Source organism: Mesoplodon mirus (assembly GCF_964341445.2).
Source record: "Mesoplodon mirus genome assembly, chromosome: 15".
NCBI lineage: Eukaryota > Metazoa > Chordata > Mammalia > Artiodactyla > Ziphiidae > Mesoplodon > Mesoplodon mirus.
Window position 1 is genome coordinate 68,872,769 of NC_138991.1, and position 19,993 is coordinate 68,892,761.

General features: G+C 42.1%; 1 protein-coding gene across 6 annotated transcripts in view; it reads right to left on the reverse strand.

Moving 5' to 3' along the window:
• Positions 1 to 19,993, reverse strand: part of RALGAPA2 (Ral GTPase activating protein catalytic subunit alpha 2) — a 284,049-nt gene that overhangs the window by 224,067 nt on the left and 39,989 nt on the right. For all 6 annotated transcript variants that reach the window (XM_082643726.1, XM_082643727.1, XM_082643725.1 and 3 more), the window contains 4 exons: positions 14,037 to 14,094; positions 4,261 to 4,304; positions 1,789 to 1,966; positions 830 to 945 (listed from right to left, as the gene is read on the reverse strand). In XM_082643726.1, coding sequence (XP_082499852.1) covers positions 830 to 945; positions 1,789 to 1,966; positions 4,261 to 4,304; positions 14,037 to 14,094 — 396 coding nt within the window. The remainder of the gene's footprint in view (positions 1 to 829; positions 946 to 1,788; positions 1,967 to 4,260; positions 4,305 to 14,036; positions 14,095 to 19,993) is intronic.

Sequence of the window (19,993 nt, forward strand, 5' to 3'; positions counted from 1 at the left end):
GTCCCCATGAAGAAGCTGCCAGAAAAATCCCAACAGCCTGGGTTTCAGGGAGTGTCCAGGCTGAACACATGGACACTCCAGGAGGGGGACGCACCCCCATCCACAGGGACAGAAGCCCCTGCGCCCAGGACGCCCCCAGACCTCACCCTGTGTGTGTCTTCATCGGTTGTTCATCCGTGTCCTCTATCCTATCCTTTCATAAACTGGGAAATGTAAATCAATGTTTCCCGGAGTTCTGTGAGCCACTCAGAAAAGGAACTGAACCTGAGGAGTGAGTCATGTGAACCTCTGATTTGTAGGCAGATTGGACAGACGTCGTGGGCAACCTGGGGACCGACTCCCCGCGACTGGCATCTGAGGGGGTGGGGGCACATTAGAGGACTGAGTCCCTTCCTGTGAGACCTGAGGCCGCCTCCAGGTAGAGAGTGTGGAAGTGAGTTCAATTGTAGGACACCTGGCTAGTGTCGCAGAGAATTACTAGGTGATTCAAATCCCACACGTTTGCTGAGCAGAAGAGTCACAAGTGAAGTGTTCTGTGTGAATAATATGAAACCATATGAAAGTAAAGGAGACATATGAGGACGGAATTGGTCCTTTACACACACACACACACACACACACACACACACACACACACACACGTATGTAGGCCTGGTCTCTGCTGAACTGTCCTGGCACGCATTCTATGTTTAGTGAAATACCAAATAAAATCACCTCAAAGAAAAAGCAAAAACATAAAATATGAACAAAGAGGAAGAAAAGAGGCAATGTTTCCTCTTTCCTACTGAGAATACGACCATCACTGAATTATCCACGATTTTGCTCATACCTGAGTAACCATATATTTCAACAGTATTTGAAGAAAAAAGCACGTTTGGTCCTCAGTGATCTTTTCCCCTGATATGGCTGGCAGGAGTGGCGTGATTTCTTCTGGATATATCTTTGCTGCAGAGTGGAAAATAAGGAAACCTCTTTCACCAAAGTTAAATTTCAAACAGGGCTTTGAAAAATGGCCTCTATTAAAATACATGTACCTCACTTTGCTGTACAGCAGAAACTAGCACAACATTGTAAATCAACTACACTCCAATAAAAGCTTCAAAAAAATAAAATAAAATATATGTACCAACCGCTGGAACTGCTCACACTTCAGGCCAGGCCCATCTGACACAGGGGACAGATGCCCATGAAGCCACCTCCCTCACGGGACCATTCTTTTCCCTTTCACATTCTGCTCTGGCCAGCCCAAGATCAAATACCTGTCACTGGGCAATAAAGTGATAGGCAGTAATAATCAGTGGCCCTAACGGGCAAGTTCCTTGAAAACTCACTGGGCACAAACCGCTGGCATTAATAGTCCGGTGAGGCCACCACTGTCCTTCCATGAACGCTGCATGAAAATACACAGCTGGCAACAAAGAGCCTGGGGGAGCAGGTGAACGCCCACTTATAGAACAATCGCGATGAGGGCAACAGGCAGCAGTTTGGGAGGCGGATTTAAATCTCATTAACAGCAACAAAAGCATGTGTCTCTGCTCCTGCCAAGAGCCGTCCCCTCCCTTCCGTTCCTGTTTCCACCACTCCAGTAAATTTCTCCTATCATCATTTCATACAAAACAGGCTCCAACTCTGTCAGTTCTAATGTTTGTAAGAATCTACTGTGAGTACGAAACACGACTACGCATCTATGAAACCAAGGTCTCTATTCACGAAAAGGACAGACCAAGGAATTCCTCAACACAACTTGGAGGGTTGTTTCCACCTGTAAGATGTGCCACCATCGCTCACCGTCAGCTGCGCTGGGGCCAGGACTGATGAGTGTCTCCAGTGTACAGGGCCCCCTGGACGACATGATGGCTGGGAAACCGGGCACCAGGCAAGCAAAGATCAGCACCTGCTCTTCTGCACAGTTTGTCTGAAGTGCTTGAAGCCACAGGAGAAACAGCCTGATTCCTTCACATCTTATCTAAAAACAATATCAAAGGCAACAAAAGTAAATATGTACATGTATTTGCAGAAATGCATTGCAATGTAGCATTGGTTCTGGGGGGAAATAAACTAGAAGCTAAAAGCATTACTGAAGTCCTGCACCAAGTCCTTCCCTGAGTGACCAGGAAGCAAGGGCACTGCAACCCAGCACGAGGGCCAGAGTGCCTGAGCTCCAGTGCAGCCTCAGCCACTTTCTAGCTTTAGCTGTGAGCCGTGGAGGACCACTTAACTCCTCTGTGCCTCGGCGCCCCCATCTGTAAAACAGGGATGATGACAGAGTTTACCACAAAGTTCTGGTATGGGGTGGAGTGAGTTAGAATTGCCCAGCTCGCATAAGTGCTACCTAAGCATTTCCTATAAGCAGTATTTCATTCTTTATGGCAACAGCACCCATACCATCAACGCTTGAATACTCATGAGAACAATGCAAGGAGAATCGTCCTCCAAACTTACACTGTGCTTTGGATAGAATTTTTGTCGTGTCACTACATTATGCACATGTATGATGTTCTTGAAAATCAGAACACTTAGAGCTGAATAGGACCCTGAAGACCTGGCTCCCCTGTCTGTGTCCCTACTCTATTCTCTCCTACCCTTTGCCATGCGCCGAATCGTTGGCATCACTGGTAGAAAATATCAATATAGGCAGATGTGCCCTTTTTCCTCCTCTGCACTTACTTTCAACTTCCCATTCCTAGAATTCATAAACACAGGTAACTCCATTTTTATATTCCTAAATGGCTGGGAAGATGATGTCAATAAAAGAGGTTAAACGAGCAAAGGAGATGAAAAAAATGTCAGACGCAGCTGAAAGATGGAGTGAGCTCCAAATACAGGCAACTGGGGTGCTGCCTGATCTCCTTTCAGTGACACCAAAGTGGTGCTGATTCCTCCACAGCAAGTGTTCAAGCCAAGCCCCAGGCTCTGCAGGAAAGGTAAGAGGAGGAGGAGAGACAGGAAGGAACGGAGGGAGGGAGGGAGGGAGAGAGGGAGAGAGGGAGAGAGGGAGAGAGGGAGAGAGGGAGAGAGGGAGAGAGGGAGAGAGGGAGAGAGGGAGAGAGAAAAGCTTGGCTGACCCCCCAGAGAAGTCAAATACACCAAGACAGATACTCCATCAACAATGATCCCATGACACCCTTCCAGGCATGCCCTGGACTCAGCACGGCTCTGCTCTGCTCAGCCGCTCACACCTGCCCAGCAGGTAAGATGAGTGGTGACGATGCTGAATACATAATGCTATTCAGCGCCCAACAAAAAATGACAGGGCTCTATGTATATCTAACCAAATTATATCAAATTTAACAAGAGAAAATTTTCTACATACTTCGATCACAAATGTCCAATTTTTTATGTTAACTGCATTAAGATAATTAAATATAAATGAGTCCAATAATAAACAGAAGATAAGCTGGTAAGTTTTAGCTATAAGACCATTAATTAAAATAGGAGGGACAAAATATGGAACAATCATGAAACTAGGGACAGCTCATCTCTTTTTTTCCAACAGGTAAGAGGGAGTGAACCAGTTTGAGTGGCTAGGATTGTTTAAACTGATATAAAACCAAAAATGTATTAGCTTATTAAAGGCACACACATAAATTAAATAGCTATGAAGTGAATTATCTTCCATAAAACATACATCCCAGGCTGGCTTCTTTTGCCACTTATGTTTTAGGGTCATCTTATTCCAGCATCAAATGCTATACTTTTAATAAAGGCACATTCATTTTAAAATAAGCCAATTTTAACCTAAATTACAAGATCAATCTGCTGCAAATGAACATTCAAGAGTAAGCCTCTGCTGCTCTTTTTCCCCACAAGCGTTCTCAAAAATAGCAAAAGATAATTGAGAGACAACTATAATTTTTAACAACAAGATTACTGGGGTGAACAGAATCAGGCACATTAGCTCTGAAGCTTAGGGAGGATCTGGTTCAACTTCTCTTTTCTGATGATAAAGCTGAAGCAGTCAGCACCTCGCCGGTGGTCCCCTGGCTGCACACGGCAGAATCGAAATTAGGACGCAGGATTCCAAACTCCGAATCCCAAGCCACTTTCTCCTAATAATGTTTAAAATGTCTAGCACAATAAATTACGATATAAGTATAAAAACTCTAATATATGTCATATCATTTCTCAATTAAAATAAAAATTAAGTTAAATGGCTTTTAAAGATTTTTTTTTCAAAATGGCCTAATTCTGTCACTTTATGGCATGAATAAGTTTAAGAGTAATGAAAAAAGCCATTACACGTTCATCTAAAATAAATACCTTAATAGAATTTCCAGTGTGTAGAAGCTTCTTTAACGTTGAGCCTGAAAGTTTTAAAACAATGAATTAGAAATGGAGTATGTGAATGCATATCTAAGGCCTATTTTTTTAAAATTAGTTTTAGAAAGAAAAAATGTACTTATGACAAAATATATCATTTTTAAAAAATAAAAGGAAGAAGGCTGACCTTCAGAAGCAAAGCAATGTCATAGAAAGAGAGATATTGTTAGGATAAAAATACTTTAAGTATGAACCTCTTCAAAATTCTTTTAAAAGAGTCAAAGTGATTGATATTAAGGTAACCCAAATGCCCACAGTGGATTATGTGCAAATGTCTCTGTCAGGCACAAAATGAATGATTTCTTTAAACCTCTAAAGGAAAACATAATATAAAACTACCACTCACAAAACATTTTTACAAGACCATTTTGCAAATATTCAGGACAGCATGTCTCTCTCTTTGAAATGACAACCACATTTATGGGTTCTGTCCATCAATAAATCATCTAGCAGCGCACTTAGGTCACTGTTGAGGAAAGGAATTCAAGGTTTCCTCAGAACTACACCAGCTGGTGCTGCAGCCCACTTGGGGGAGAAGTCTCCCTCACAAGGACGGAGACATAGTACCTATTACTCGCTAGATGTGTTCATGCCTTTAGCAGAGATGGCTTGGCAACCACACGTCAGTATCACATGTAGCCCCTAAATGAGATCTCAACCTCAAAAAGGAAGGAATCTTTTAAAATAAAAATAAATTGGAAGTCTTAAGCGAGAGAACCTTTTTTCCCAATTTTTTTGAGAAAAAAAATTATTTAGATTTCCTGATGGAAAGTTTTGTGCAATATTTTAAAATTGGATATCAAGTCACTTTACACCACCAACATATTTTGAAGAAATAGAGCCAGTGCCTCGACAACTGCTACGGGTTGTATCTATGTGGACAGATACATATATGTCGGTTAAATGCATATACTTTAGGAATTCATTACCTGGAATGGAATCATTGGCTTTCTGAAGGAACCTTGTACAGCTATCTGCTGTACTGTTGATAACACCTAATGCTGGGCTCGGTGGGGACTCACCATCGTCGTGACTAGGTTGCAGCACTGAATTACTAATGGGTTTGTGATGAAGTAGGAAGTTAAAACGCCCACTTCCCTCCACATCTGTCACCAAAGCATGTCCAGTGATTTGGGGTCCAGAGTCAGCATTGACTAGGCTGGGCTCTCTCACAGCCGAGCCCTGAGTGCCTGTGCTCACGGGACTACTTATCCCACACCTGTCCTCCACCTGGTCCTCGTCCCTCGCCTCCCTGTTCATCCATTCTTGGACCAAGTCCACCCTGCCTCAGCTTAGTATTTGCTCCATTATGCCCATGAGGACCTCCCGAGGCTTGGCAGAGCCGGCAGAACCTCACCTCCCGGGAGACTCGGGATAAAGTCTGCGCAGACAGCTCTCTTCCCAGACATCTGGCAAATCCATCATCTTGCAACACATTCTCGGAAACACTTTCTCCTGCTCATTGTGTGTGACCACGGGGGCGCTGTCAGTCCTTCCTTCCCCTTCTTGAAATGGGCTCAACATTTTTATTTTAAACTCTCAGTCTACCCATAGTTGCCTATAGCCACACTTCCCTACACAGGGAGGAGAAAATACATACTTTACATACTTTACAAAGAGACATAGAGAATCTATGCCCCATATCTGTCAACAGTACCCTACTTTTTGAAATGATTCTGTTAATTCGTTACAGCAGCAATAGAAAACTAATACATATATATTTGATCTATTCCATCCTGCTGTATTCAGAAACTCTCAGATGTGTGAGGCACTGCAGCTTAGCAGTTGCAAGACAGATTCAGGAGCCAGACTGCTAGGGTTCAAATCCAGGTTCTGTGCTTACTGTGTAACCTGGGTCACTTACTTACTTTCACCATGCCTGAGTTTTCTCATCTGTATAATGGGATAATAACAGTGCCTACCAGAGAGCACTGTAATGAGGCTTAAATGAGTTTATATACATGCTTAGAACAGTGTCTGGTACATGCGAAGCACATTCCCCCCGAAAGACAGGGCATCAGCTATTCTCTAAGGACCTCTTTTTAAATAAGATCAACGTTATAAAGAAAAATGTGTGCAGTGCAGGCACATGTCAGAGGGTTTCAACATGAGAACTGGTGATGAGTACCTGAGAGACTTCCCTGGTCACATTAGGTATTTCTTAAGGACCCTAAGTTCACAAAGATATTTCTACTTTTACTTTACCATTATGAAATCCATTTCATTTTAATTTCAAAAAGTTTCTCTCTGCATATCATTCCTGTTTGGATTTTTAAACTCCTCAACCAAACTGTGATTATACCCACCTCCATCTCTTTTATGTGCCTCTTCAACCCTACTGATTACCACTATATTGACTCATGTGAAAAAAGAATAAATGAATGAGTACAGTAAAGTAGTTGAAAAATATTGAAAAATCAAAAAGCTCAATATTGAAAAATGAAAAACTACTATGAAAAATCACACTAGTTTAAATATTTATAACACAGAATGTATTATAATTTTACTTTCCTGGCTTTAATGGAAGCAAATTAATCAATGTTTTCAAAGTCTACTTCTTTGCTTATCTCACTGATAAGAATTGCAGTGCTTGAAGATTTCTCCTGATAAAGTGGCAATCTTCTCAAGATCTTTTAAAGATATTTTTAAGGCCACAATTTCACAAAGCCGTGTCAAATCTAACTTTAACATTACAAAATTCTTTCTTATTTATTTTTAATTAAAAAAAAAACCTCCCTCTGTGTATGCATCATGCCTCAAGCCAATTAATAAGCAATGGCAGTATGACATCAGAGAAGGGGCAAGAACATGGAGAGATGCCAAGTGGGTGCTGGTGTACAAGCTCTGCTGAAAGTGCCAGCGGAGCAGTAGCACATGACTTTCTGGCACTACAACATCTAAGCACAGGGGAGCAGCAGTCAACTGGAGGAAGCTGAAATTAACAACGAGTATCTCAAAATGAATCAAGGGCCTAAATGTGAAATATATAACGATAAAACTTCTAGAAGGGAACACGGGAGAAGATCTTTGCGATCTTGGGTTAGGCAAAGATTCCTTAGACATGACACCAGAAGCACAATCCATAAAAGCAAAATTGATAAACTGGATTTCATCAAAAGTAAAAACTTCTACTCTTTGAAGGACACTATTAAAGAAATGAAAAGATGAGCCAGAGCCAGGAAGACAGTAGTTTCAAATCATATATTTGATTGAAACACTTATAACTAGAATATGTGAAGAATTCTTAAAATTCAGTATTAGGGGGGAAAACCCTCAATTTAAAAATAGGCAACAGGTTCAAAGATACACTTCACCAAAGACATACAGGTGGCAAACAGCACATGAAAAGGTGCTCAAGGTCATTAGTCGTTAGAGAAATGCAAATTACAACCACAACGAGATACCACTACCGCTAAAATTAAAAGACTGATAAGACTGACCGTTGATGAGAATGTGGAGTAATCGGAACTTTCACACTGCTGGCAGGAATGTAAAATGGTACAACCACTTGGGAAAATAATCTGGCAGTTAAACGTATGTCTTTATTTCATTCAGCCATTCCATTCTCAAGAGACTGGAAAGCACATGTCCACACACAAAGACTTGTACACAAATGTTTACAGTAGCTTTATTTGTAGCCACAGACTAGAAACAACCCAAAGGCCCATCATCAAATGAATGGATAAAAGAACTATGGTATATCCATTCAATGGACTCCTGTACAACGTAGAAATAAAAAGGAATGAACTATTAATATATGCACCAACACAGATGACTCTCAAAATAATTATATTGAGTGAAAGAAGCCAAACAAAAAAGAGTACACTGCATGATTCTATTTCTATAAGACTCTAAAAAATCAAACTATAAGGACAAAAAGCAGATCTGTGGTTGCCTGGGGACTGGGGGGGATGAGCTGGGGAAGGGTGGAATGGGGCAGGAGGAAACTTTTGGGAGTGATGGCTATGTTCATTATCTTGATTGCAGCAATGGCTGCACAGGTGTATACCTACGCTTAAACTTATGAAAATGTATATTTTAAACATGTACAATTTGTTTTATGTCAATTATGCTTTTAAAAAGCTGTATTTTAAAAAAAGAAAAAACAGAGCAGGTAGCCTGGAAATGACTGAGTGAAAGATCAGGGATGGAGATTGTGGTCAGACAGAGATCTGCATCACGACAAGGGTTGGAAGAGAAGTCAGGAAGCCACAGAAGGCGAGAGGGTCAAGGGGCTGATGGGTAGCTATGGCTGCCTTGAAGGAAAAGGACTGGGAGAGAGTAAAGCCATTAAAAAAGAAAAGCAAGCGAGCAGATGATCAGAGGACACGGCAACAACAAGGGGAAGAAGGCAGCATCGTCAAGGGAGAGAGGTTTCCGTAGAGGGGGTGGTGGATGAGGTCTGGAATGGGCCTTGAAGGAAAAAAGACCGTGGTCTCACCCCCATACCCCTGAGGGAGACAGAGAAGCACCAGAGAAAACCCAGGTTTCTGCAGCCACGGAGGTGAAAGCAAGAGGCCGAGGCTGTAGGGTTGTCACTTAACCCAAGAAGAGGGCTTCCGGAGGGCAGAGCACAGAGGCGAAGGAGGGGAAGAAATGCAGAGCAGGGATGGGGGAAGCACCCGAGGGAGGATGCTGGGAGGACACCAAGTGAGCTGACAGGGCATCAGGCCCAGCCAGCCCTCGGTGGGCACGAGGCACACAGGGCTCCGGACTTAGCCCAGCCTGGCTGCGATGCACCCTGAGGGAGTCCTGGTGTGAAGTGCCTGGGGAGCCCCCGCTCCCTCGGGAAGAGTGGGCTGACGGGGAGGGGCCCTGGGAGGGCCGTCAGACTCAGATTCCCGAAGAGTGAGCAGCAGAAGCTATGAGAAATGAGCCTCAGAGAGTGTGTTCACATCCCAGGCAATGTGAGCCCACTGGGTAGCCCGGGGTATACCCAATGCAAGGATATTCTTTAAAAGCCATAAACATATTTGCAGTTTAGTTATGCACCTGGTTTTTATACTATGTATAAGAAAAACCTAGTTGAACAAACTAGATTCAGTGACTCATATATAAAAACCATGTATGAAGTTTTGTATATGTGTGAACTTTCATTAATTGAGCCTGCTCCTTTAAGCCCAAAGGTTATTTATTTTTTAAACATTTTTAATATAAAACATCTCTAATACAAAATATATACTTTCATCCACTCGGCAAACATTTACCGAGTACAGACGCAGCACTATACACCGAATGGGACAGAAAATCTTCTTTATAGAAGCTTCTTAAAGCGAACACATGTATAACTTGAGTCCTGTACTAAGACACATGGGCACATGAAGGGGCGCCACAGCCTGCCCTTGCACCAAATAGCCCTGGTTTGCTGCTGTGCCATTCTTTATCATCATCTCATTCCCTGTCAGTTCTCAGTATTACTCTCAGATAAGGCTTCAGCAGCCACGTTTACCCACCATGATTTACTACTTGCCTAAAATGGACTTCAGGAAAAATCTAATAAACAAATTTTTTTCCATTTGTAATTAGTAACGGAAATTTGCAAATAGTTGAGTAACGGGCCAGCATATATCACAGAGTTCATAAGTGTTGTGTCAGTCACTTCCTTAATCTCCTTACTCTCCAAACATCACTTGAATCAGTATCTCCAGATGCTCAGAATAATGAGGCAGTGTTCATTTCACACTGCAAGCCTTAGAGTTCAAATATGTTCCTTGTTCACAGACTTACAGCAAGGAGCCAGCCTTAAAAACCTTACAGACGGGCGTCCCTGGTGGCGCAGTGGTTGAGAGTCTGCCTGCCGATGCAGGGGACACGGGTTCGTGCCCCAGTCCAGGAAGATCCCACATGCCGCGGAGCGGCTGGGCCCGTGAGCCATGGCCGCTGAGCCTGCGCGTCCGGAGCCTGTGCTCCGCAACGGGAGAGGCCACAACAGTGAGAGGCCCGCGTACCGCAAAAAAAAAAAAAAAAAACCAAAAAACCTTACAGACTATTTTTTCCCTCTAAAAACACTTTTAAGAGAAATAGAATGTCTCTCTTTGCTACAGACAAAACATGATGACAAGATAAGAAGCCGAATTCAAACACTGTGGCAATTGATGTTTCGAATTATCTCCTTCCTTCTCAGGATAAAATGTGGCTATCGGGTAGGTCTGAGAGCTTCTAAGACTTGCAGATACAGGAGTTGCTCATATTTTCGACTTCTGTGCCTAGTAACATTGTCACTTGTACTGTGGGGCAGGAAGCATGCTGTGTCAGTGGTGTGAAAACCAAACTCCAAGGTGCTAACCCAATATTTCAGAGTACCTTGGCCCCTACCAGGCCCAATTAACATTTAATTAAGAGGTTTACACAGCAGTGTTCTTCCTATTAGGTAAGGAATACCAGATATCTATATAGAATGCAAAAACCTGCAATAAGGGAGCTTAGGTCCCTAAACTGTCAGGCGCTGGGAAAAGCCTCCTGCCCTGACCCCGGAGGTTTTGCACACGTCAAGATGTCAGTGCTAAGGAGAGATCCAAGGCACATTCCTTCCCTTTGAAATCTGGTATTTCCCTACAGTTTCTTACTTTCTATAACGAACTTGGTCAAGATCTTGAGTGACAAATAGCAACAGTTTTAACAGGTCCAAACAAATTGGGAAGAATGCAAGAAGTACAGCTGAGGTATTAAAAAAAAAATGTGTAGAATTACAAATCCACAGTCGCTTACTGGCGATTTCAAAATCCAAAAAGCTATGAAAACAGAAACTTTTCTGTGTAACTCTTTTTTGTTTTTACATTTTCATTTTTTTTTATTGGAGTATAGTTGCTTTACAATGTTGTGTTAGTTTCCACCGTACAGCAAAGTGGATCAGCTACACGTATACATATATCCCCTCTTTTTTGGATTTCCTTCCCATTTAGGTCACCACAGGGTACTGAGTAGAGTTCCCTGTGCTGTGCGGTACAGCAGGTTCTCATTAGATATCTATTTTATACATAGTATCAATAGTGTATATATATCAATCCCCATCTCCCAATTCATCCCACCCCCCTCTTACCCCCTTGGTATCCATACGTTTGTTCTCTATGTCTGTGTCTCTATTTCTGCTTTGCAAATAAGATCATTTATACCATTTTTTTAGATTCCACATATATGTATTATATTCGATATTTGTTTTTCTCTTTCTGTGTAATTCTTTGGTGGACAAGACCTGACGTGACCTGAACTCATGCGGTGGCAACACCAGGCTAGCCTGAGGCTATCTGGGGTGTAGTTATCTCACAATGATGAGTACTTACACCTCAGGCTACAAAAAACCTGACACTCTGGGTTATAGGGTGCTGCCCAGGCCCCTGGGGGTTACTTACAGACACTAATGTTGACTCGATGGTCGTTATACACCCACGTACCACATTGCCATTCTGAAATCTGAGAAACTCTGATTCAACCCACATCTAGCCTGAAGAGCATCAGAAAAGGGATGTGGGCCCGTCGCAACACCAACTTCTACCCACTTCGATAAATTGTGCAAAAATTTACTTATCTGAAAAGAACCTGTTTGATTCAAGCATTAAGTATACAACTGTCAATAATAAGGACGATTTGATACACAAATGCTCATACTTGAACGTCCTTAGACATGATGCATTCTGACTGAATTACAGAGCCGGCTTATTCTACACAACGGACAAAGACAACACCTGCTCTCCCGGGGGCTCAGGAGACCTGGCGCTCTGCAGCACCCCCGAGCCAGAAGTCACTGTTCTCAGAATGATACTCTTAAACTGGGTACCAACGCTACTTGTACCAGCAATTGTAACCAGCCCACAAGGTCCTGGGCAGAGTTGAAGTGATACTACACACTGCCTAACGGGTGCCTAAAGTTTCACAACACAAGTGGCAAGTTAATTTCCACACATAGTTCTAGTAAGTTCATTCATGCTGAGGGGAGCCTACTAGTCTTCAGACATTGTAAAGTATTACTGAAGAAAATGAGGGTGGTTTTCACACAGACAACATAAACAACATCGAAGGATTATAGGGAGCACAGATAAACACCGCATGCAGGTATTTTTCATTGTCATCCATTCCCGCTGTACCGCAGAGCATCACAAATCCCCATGATGTCACTCTAACTTATACTTAATGTTTAATTTTTTAAATTTTTACCTTAATTTAAATACAGAAAGTCAAAGCATCAGTTAAACAGAAAGGCTATCAACAACTCTAAAATTTAAAGAAAAACTTTCTTTGTGTGTTTGAAAGCTTGAAAGACCAAGGCACGATCTTAAGATAACGATTTATTCATTCAGTTCAATAGTGTGCTTAGTATATATACTTTACTTTCTTTACATTTATAACATTTATAACATATAACTTTAAATAATTCAGTTTATATAAAGATCGGTTACAGTTTTCACATAAATAATCCTAAATTAAGTTTAGGACCCTGAATTTTGGAACATCCCCTGTCTGTGCCACGTTCTTTCAGGTTCCCTATCATTTTCCTATGGATCTCTCACCTGGAAAGCCCTTCCCACACTCACCTTTCAAGGCTCAGATTGAAATGACCTCTTTCAAAGGCTTCCTCAATCCCTCTGAGTAGGATTATTCAACTTTTCTTCTTTGCTCCCACTACACTTCTGGTAGAGCAATGATCATACTGTACTCGTTTTTTCTCACCTAATCCCCATTAGGCAATCAGCTTACATAATACAGCACGGTGAGATGCTCTGTTTTTGTCCCTGAACTTTGCACACAAAAGTCTCTCCCTCGATTAAATATTTGAATGAATGAATGATCTAATAGTTAAGATTCCAATATAAGGTCATGCTCTCCTCAAATATGACCACCTGGTAAGGCAGGAGAGTTATAGGAAATGTCAGAGTCCTCTAAGGCAGAAGGACTGAACCGGACACTCTTTAAAGATAAGGTAGAGAGGGCTTCCCTGGTGGCGCAGTGGTTGAGAGTCCACCTGACGATGCAGGGGACACGGGTTCATGCCCCGGTCCGGGAGGATCCCACGTGCCGCAGAGCGGCTGGGCCCGTGAGCCATGGCCGCTGAGCCTGCGCGTCCGGAGCCTGTGCTCCACAACGGGAGAGGCCACAACAGTGAGAGGCCCGCGTACCGCAAAAAAATAAATAAATAAAAATAAATAAAGATAAGGTAGAATTCACAATCAATGCCACGAATTACTCTTGTTGTACTGTGAACAGTAAATTGAGAGTAAACTGTGAGATGTCGAGAACTGGACAGAAGGTGGTAACTTGCTTTATTTCAAGTTCCCTCTTGCTGCCACTTTCTAAAACGGTCAAACAAAATAATTCTGAGTCCATGATAAAGGCCTGAAGAACAAGATATTCTTGCAAGAAAAAAATGTAAAATTATTTAAGTAAAATACTCCAGATCAACTTTACGTGCACAGGAATCCCCTGGGACTCTTTTTGGAAACGCAGGCTGTAACTCAAGAGGTCTGGCTGGGGCCTGAGATTCTGCATTTTCTAACAAGCTCTCAGGTGAGGTTGAGGCTGCTGGTCTGTGAACCACTTTTAGAGCAGGAGACAGAGGATGCACTTCCCTCTGAAGTCCAGGTGGGACTGTCTCAGCTTTAACTGGCACACTTATTAATATTCCTTGCTGTAATCTATCTTGATGGTGCTGATTATATAAAACAGTACTGAAAATACTATTGGAAGAAATCTATATTACCTAAAACTTTTGTGATTGTTCTTACCTATACTCTGGTAATGCCATCGAAAGAAAATTCGTTCAGGTAGAAACTGCAGTATTTTCTATAAAACAAACAAACAAAAATTGATAAGATATAAAGAGAAAATAAACAACAAATGAAATTACACATTTTCATGTTAGCCCATAGTACCTGCTGTATATCTATATATATCTATATAGATATATTTCAGAAAAGAAAAAAAAACTTCGTAATAAGATAAATATTGCACTTTATCTTGGACCCCAACGGGACAGTCTCTTTTACTTGCCCCAAGCAAACTTCCTTCCCTGAATGTTTTAAAGAGATTACTGTCCCAACTTGAATTCTCCCTATAAGAAAGAAAAGAAAAAAAAAAAACCCTGAAGTGATTATTTTATCTTAATTAAATCACAGCCATTGCTTAAATATTATAAGAATAAGCTCTCAAATGCCAGATTCTCTAGGTGTCTTCTTTTTCACCTTCCACTTCCCATTTTCATTAAAATTCTCACTGGTCTCTGGACAAGAAACAGAATTGGGAAGAAAGATGAACAACAAAGAGGATAAGACCTTACTCTGTGGAATAAGGAAATGAAATTGGTGGCAAGAATTCCTTGAAATTAATAGTTAAATATTAGTTTTAGGATTGTAGTTATGAATCCCCCCACCGCCGCCTCTGGTAGATACAATAAAGAACAAACTCACAATATACAAGAGTATTTGGAGAATGAAAGCAGCTTTTCCCGAAAGACCCAAACAAATGAGAACGACTTTTTTTTCACTCTACAACAAGTATTGGCAAGTCACTCTTGGGCAATAGAAGTCCTTGTATTCTATCTGTAACTGCCTTTTAAAAAAATGTAGAAAATCCAAACACTGGTTAAAATTCATTCCTTGGTATTGATAATATATTTCTATTTTACTACGAAAATCCTCATTCTAGGTTTATCTAGCCTAACAGTCTAACATTTTGAAAGATTAAGGTAGGGACTTCCCTGGTGGTCCAGTGGCTAAGACTCTGCGCGCTCCCAATGCAGGGGGCTCGGGTTCGATCCCTGGTCAGGGAACTAGACCCCAAATTCTGCAACTAAAGATCTCGCACGCTGCAACAAAGATCCCAAGTGCCGCAACTAAGATCTGGCACAGCCAAATAAATAAATAAACAAATATTTTTAAAAATATATCATATTCCTATGATTAAAAAATAGAAAAAAAAAGATTAAGGCAAAAAACTTATTGATATATTCAGACCTCCGGAATAAGTATATTTCCAGGCGGCTATCGACACACTACCTCTTCCATTCAAGCCAGCTTGGGGTTTGGTTTTGTTTTCTTGTTGTAACTTTCCAACTGGGTCAGCAACATACACGTGTGTTTACCTCATTTGTTCCCACCTGACAATAAAGCAATGTGTAAGAACGTCTACTGGGAAAGCCACCACAGGTAAACCTGATCCAATGTGGGTGACTATCAAGGGCACGACTTGTCCCAGCCTGGATGTCTTTCCCAGCAGCTGGGCCTCACTGTAAATGTCACCTCCTCCATCACCTGTCCCATCGTCCCTGGCACAGTCCTCACCCCTGGCTGACTGGAAGCCCCATGAAGGCCAGAACACCCTGAAATATCCCCAGTGCCTGGAGCATGCCTGGCACACAGTCGGTACTCAATAAATATTCAGTAAAAGAATTCTGAATGTTTTTTACTTGTGAAATTGTGAATTTTATAGGTAATCCTGATCTTTGCTATGGTCTTATATTCACATTGACATAATATGTACCTTATATTTCCTTAAACATCACTGAATTAGTGATGGCATTTACATTAAAATACATTAAAATACATTAAAATGTGTGGGCGTTTTTTAGCCCTGAACCTAGTAAAGAAAACCCAGACAAAAAATAAAAGCCGTATCATTTAAAAGAACTAAGTTTTTCAAAATCTGATAAACATAAAATATAAATGTATTTAGTTACATAATTTGTCATAAATTCTACATGCTACACATCTACAAAGATGAAAATGCTACACAGACCATCAAAGATTATTTCTGATTATATATTAAAAGCTGTACATAGTTGATCACATGCTGAAAATCAGTAAATTCTCTCCTCCATTTTTCCACTTCAGACTTCCCCTAGAACATGTTGGTTTGTTATCTTTTAACCCCATAATTCTAAAGGGTATCTTAAATCTGTTTTACTATGTGATAATACTGACATACACTCAAACATACCTACACACACACACACACACACAGCAGATCTACACACACACACACACACACACACACGCCAGATCCCACTAAGTGAAAAATATCTACAAGGCTTGGCATTTGAAATGCAGAAATAAAATAACTATGAATAAAATACTTTGTCTTTACTTCCAAGGGTTTCATGATTCATGGGCAAGAGAGACGGTAAGGAAAATATCATTCAGGGAAAAAAAGAAGCCTGAAAGAAATTTGTATGACATGCTACACGGGTGAGGGGAAAGCACCTCCCATTAGTGGGGACTTCATGGATTGCTTCCTGGAAAAGACGACACTTGGGCTAAGACTTACAGATTAATTAAATTAGCCAAGTGGAGGGCAGGAACAGAGGAGGAGCGTGTGTGAAGGTTCAGAGGCAGACAGCAGCAGGCAGTAAGCGTAGCGGGCAGGCGGCTGAGAAGGGAGGAGACGGGCCTGGAGAGGCAGGCGAGGCCGGGGTTGATGCTCTCCCTGGAGCAGGTTCTGTAAGATGGCTGAGAAGAAAGGCAGGGGCGTGCAGGAAGAAGCAGTGGTAGTACTTCAGACAGGGAGTGAAATGGCCTGGACCAGGGGCAGCAGGGTAAGAGGAGAAGCTGGCACAGTGACATTCAGAAGGGGAAACTGTCACGGTGGACAGGTCGAGTAGTTGGGGTAAATGGAGGACTCAAGAATGGCCCCCCCACCAGCCAGAGGGCTCGGTAGATGGCAATAATTTTATCCAAAATGTCAAATCCAGAAGGAATTCCATAATTGAAGCATGTCAGGTTTGGTTCTGGACATCCTGGAATTTGAGGTGTCAGTGGACCACCTTACTGAAGATGTGTTCATAGGCAATCTGGTATATGGGTCTAGAATATAGAAATGGGATCTGGATGGTAAGAGAAAACAGGCAGCAGTTAAAGGTGTGTGTATATGAGACCCTTCTGGGAGAGAGCTTGAAATGAAATGAGATAAAACCCAAGCACTAACAGTTTCCTGAAGTTCTGCTAAGGAGGTAAGGATGTGGGGGGCCGGACAGAGGAACAGAAGTTAGAAGCAAGCGTGCACAAGTCAAAGGAGAAACTCTGGATGTGCCAGGTGTTTGTAGGCTTATTGTTAAAAGATTAGAAATACTTATGACTAATTGATATGACAACTAGTTAGAAAAAGCTAAAGATGCTGGAAATGTGGGGAAATCGATGCCACATAACAAAGTGACTTCAGCGTTAAATCAAGTGAGCTCAATGGTTTCCCTTGCCCAGAGAACCCACAACATTTGTCGGCCAAACACCAAGTGCCAGGCAGGATGGATCTATCAGTCTATAAACTGTATGAAGGCAAGTGGCTCTCTGGGGGAAAAAAAAATCAAAAAAGGTCTTCACTTTGCAATTATACCAACATGCATTTTAGATGGATAACACACAAAAGGAACTAAATGTAAAAACTGGGTTATGTCTTGTTAAGTTCCATTACATTAAAAGAGAATCACAAGAAGAAAAAAAAAAAGTCACATTTCTACAGAACATTTTAACAGGATCCAATGCAAGCATTGTCCTACCATCAGAATGTAAACCTGAATGTCCCCATGAGCTGCAGAAGACACGACAGCAGAGAAAACCCAGAGAGAGGTCTATGGGTTGCGGGAAAACATCACAAGCAAGGAGGTGAGTACAAGAAAACCACCTACTCTGGAACCAAGGATACAAATGAGGGTATCAGCAGTTGGGCTGCTGTCCAGCCAAACAAGCAGCTCTGGAGCCCACAACAAGCACATCTGGGGGTGGGCTGGGGGCTCTCCAGACTCAAGAGAGAAAGACAGCTTCCATTTGTGCCTAAGTTTTATGATTCTTTTTTTTTCAGTCAATATTTATTCATTCATTTATTTTTAATTTTTATTAAATGAGTCTTTAAATTCTATAGTACTTTACAATTTTCAAAAGTTTCACACACATGACTTCATACAATCTCATAATAACCCTTTTCCCCCCCCAACTCCAATATTGCCCCTCCCCCCTTTCCTCATCCCACTGGTAACCACTAGTTTGTTCTCTATATCTGTGAGTCGGCTTCTTTTTTGTTTTATTCACTAGTTTGTTGTATTTTTTAGATCCCACATATGAGTGATATCAGACAGTATTTGTCTTTCTCTGTCTGACTTATTTCGCCCAGCATAATGCCCTCCAAGTTCATCCACGCTGCTGCAAATGGCAATATTTCATTCTTTTTTATGGCTGAGTAGTATTCCATTGTTTATATATTCCACATCTTTTTTATCCATCACCTGTTGGTGGACATTTAGGTTGCTTCCATACCTTGGCAACTGTAAATAATGCTGTTAAGTTTTAGGATTCTTTAACTCATCCCTTCTCTTTACCGAAAAATTTACTACAGAGGCTATTTCAATATGTTTGCTACCAAATGAATAATAATGGTTGCAGGTTGAGTTCTCTGGGAAACAGACCCTGCGTGCAGTTAGAAGCCCTAGTGGTTTATGGGGAATAGCATCTGTGAAAGAGAAACAGACCCCCACACAGAGCTCACAGTCCGTTAGAGGAGCCCCACGTGCCTGAGGACGGCCAGGCCACTGTACCGCTGCCTCGCTCAGTCACTGGCTGGGGTCATGATGGGAAGAGCATGGCCGTGGCTGGAAAGGTGAAGACGGCGCTGACAGCCGGGGGCTGGGGTGACCCCACTCCTTGCAGCCAGGCTGGAGGGGATTCGAGCTGCACTCGTCTCTGTCTGCCACAGTCACCTTCCAATGACTAATGAGGATATTCTCATATCAAGAGGCTGAAGTCCTAAAGAAGTGCACCCTACTTCGGGGACAGGGTCTCTGCTGGCTTCACGTCTCATCAGCCGGCTGCAGCCTCAAGGGGATGGGAGCTGCACAGCTGAGTCGTCCCTGCACGTCTTCTGCCCCCTTGCACCCAGCCCGCTCTCCCAGAGTGAGCGGCACAGCAGCGACTCGGTGTCCTCCTCTGTCACGCTTCCCTCCAGGGGGATGTGGCACCCCACCTACATTCCGGGGTCATCTTCTGGGCCCATCTTGCTACTTACTCTAAAAATTTCGAACAGCCGAGGCTGAGAAAATTACTCTAAAGAGTTAGGATAGAGCTCATCTTGGACAAGACGAATGCCTGGCATGCCCACTGGCTCTTCAGATCTTCACTGTAGTCAGGAAACCAAGTTGGCACTGAATCATGCTCTTCAGCTTGCCAAAATACAGATTGGTCTTCTTGATTTAGGTTTCTTTTCTTAGTACGCAACAAAGACAAATGTCTTTTTAATATAAAGAAGGACAAAGGATACAGCAAGATGGCGTGCATCGGGATGCTTGGATGCTGTCAGTTGGCCACAAGTAGACTCAACTTGTTCTGAGGACAGGTCTATATCATCATCACCACTTTTGGGTAAAAGTTTTCAGATTTAAAAAATGGATGGACTTTAAAGAGACTCAAAAATAAACTCAGTAAGGTTTGGATAGGAAACACCATGCCCAATATCTGAGCTACTAAGAATATTCCCAAATGGATGTAATCTTATACAACAACTAGAAGGCTGAAACTACCCACAGAGATGCTTTCTGCACTCAAATATGGCAAGGGCCATTTTTTATGCATTAAAGTCTATGAGGTCAATAAAAATAAAGCCCCAAACAACCATCTGTGTCTAAATGCTAAGCCTGTCCCTCAGAGAGCCCCAGATGAAGCCTACCTCTACGGAGGCAAATACAATAAGGTATTGCTATTGCAGC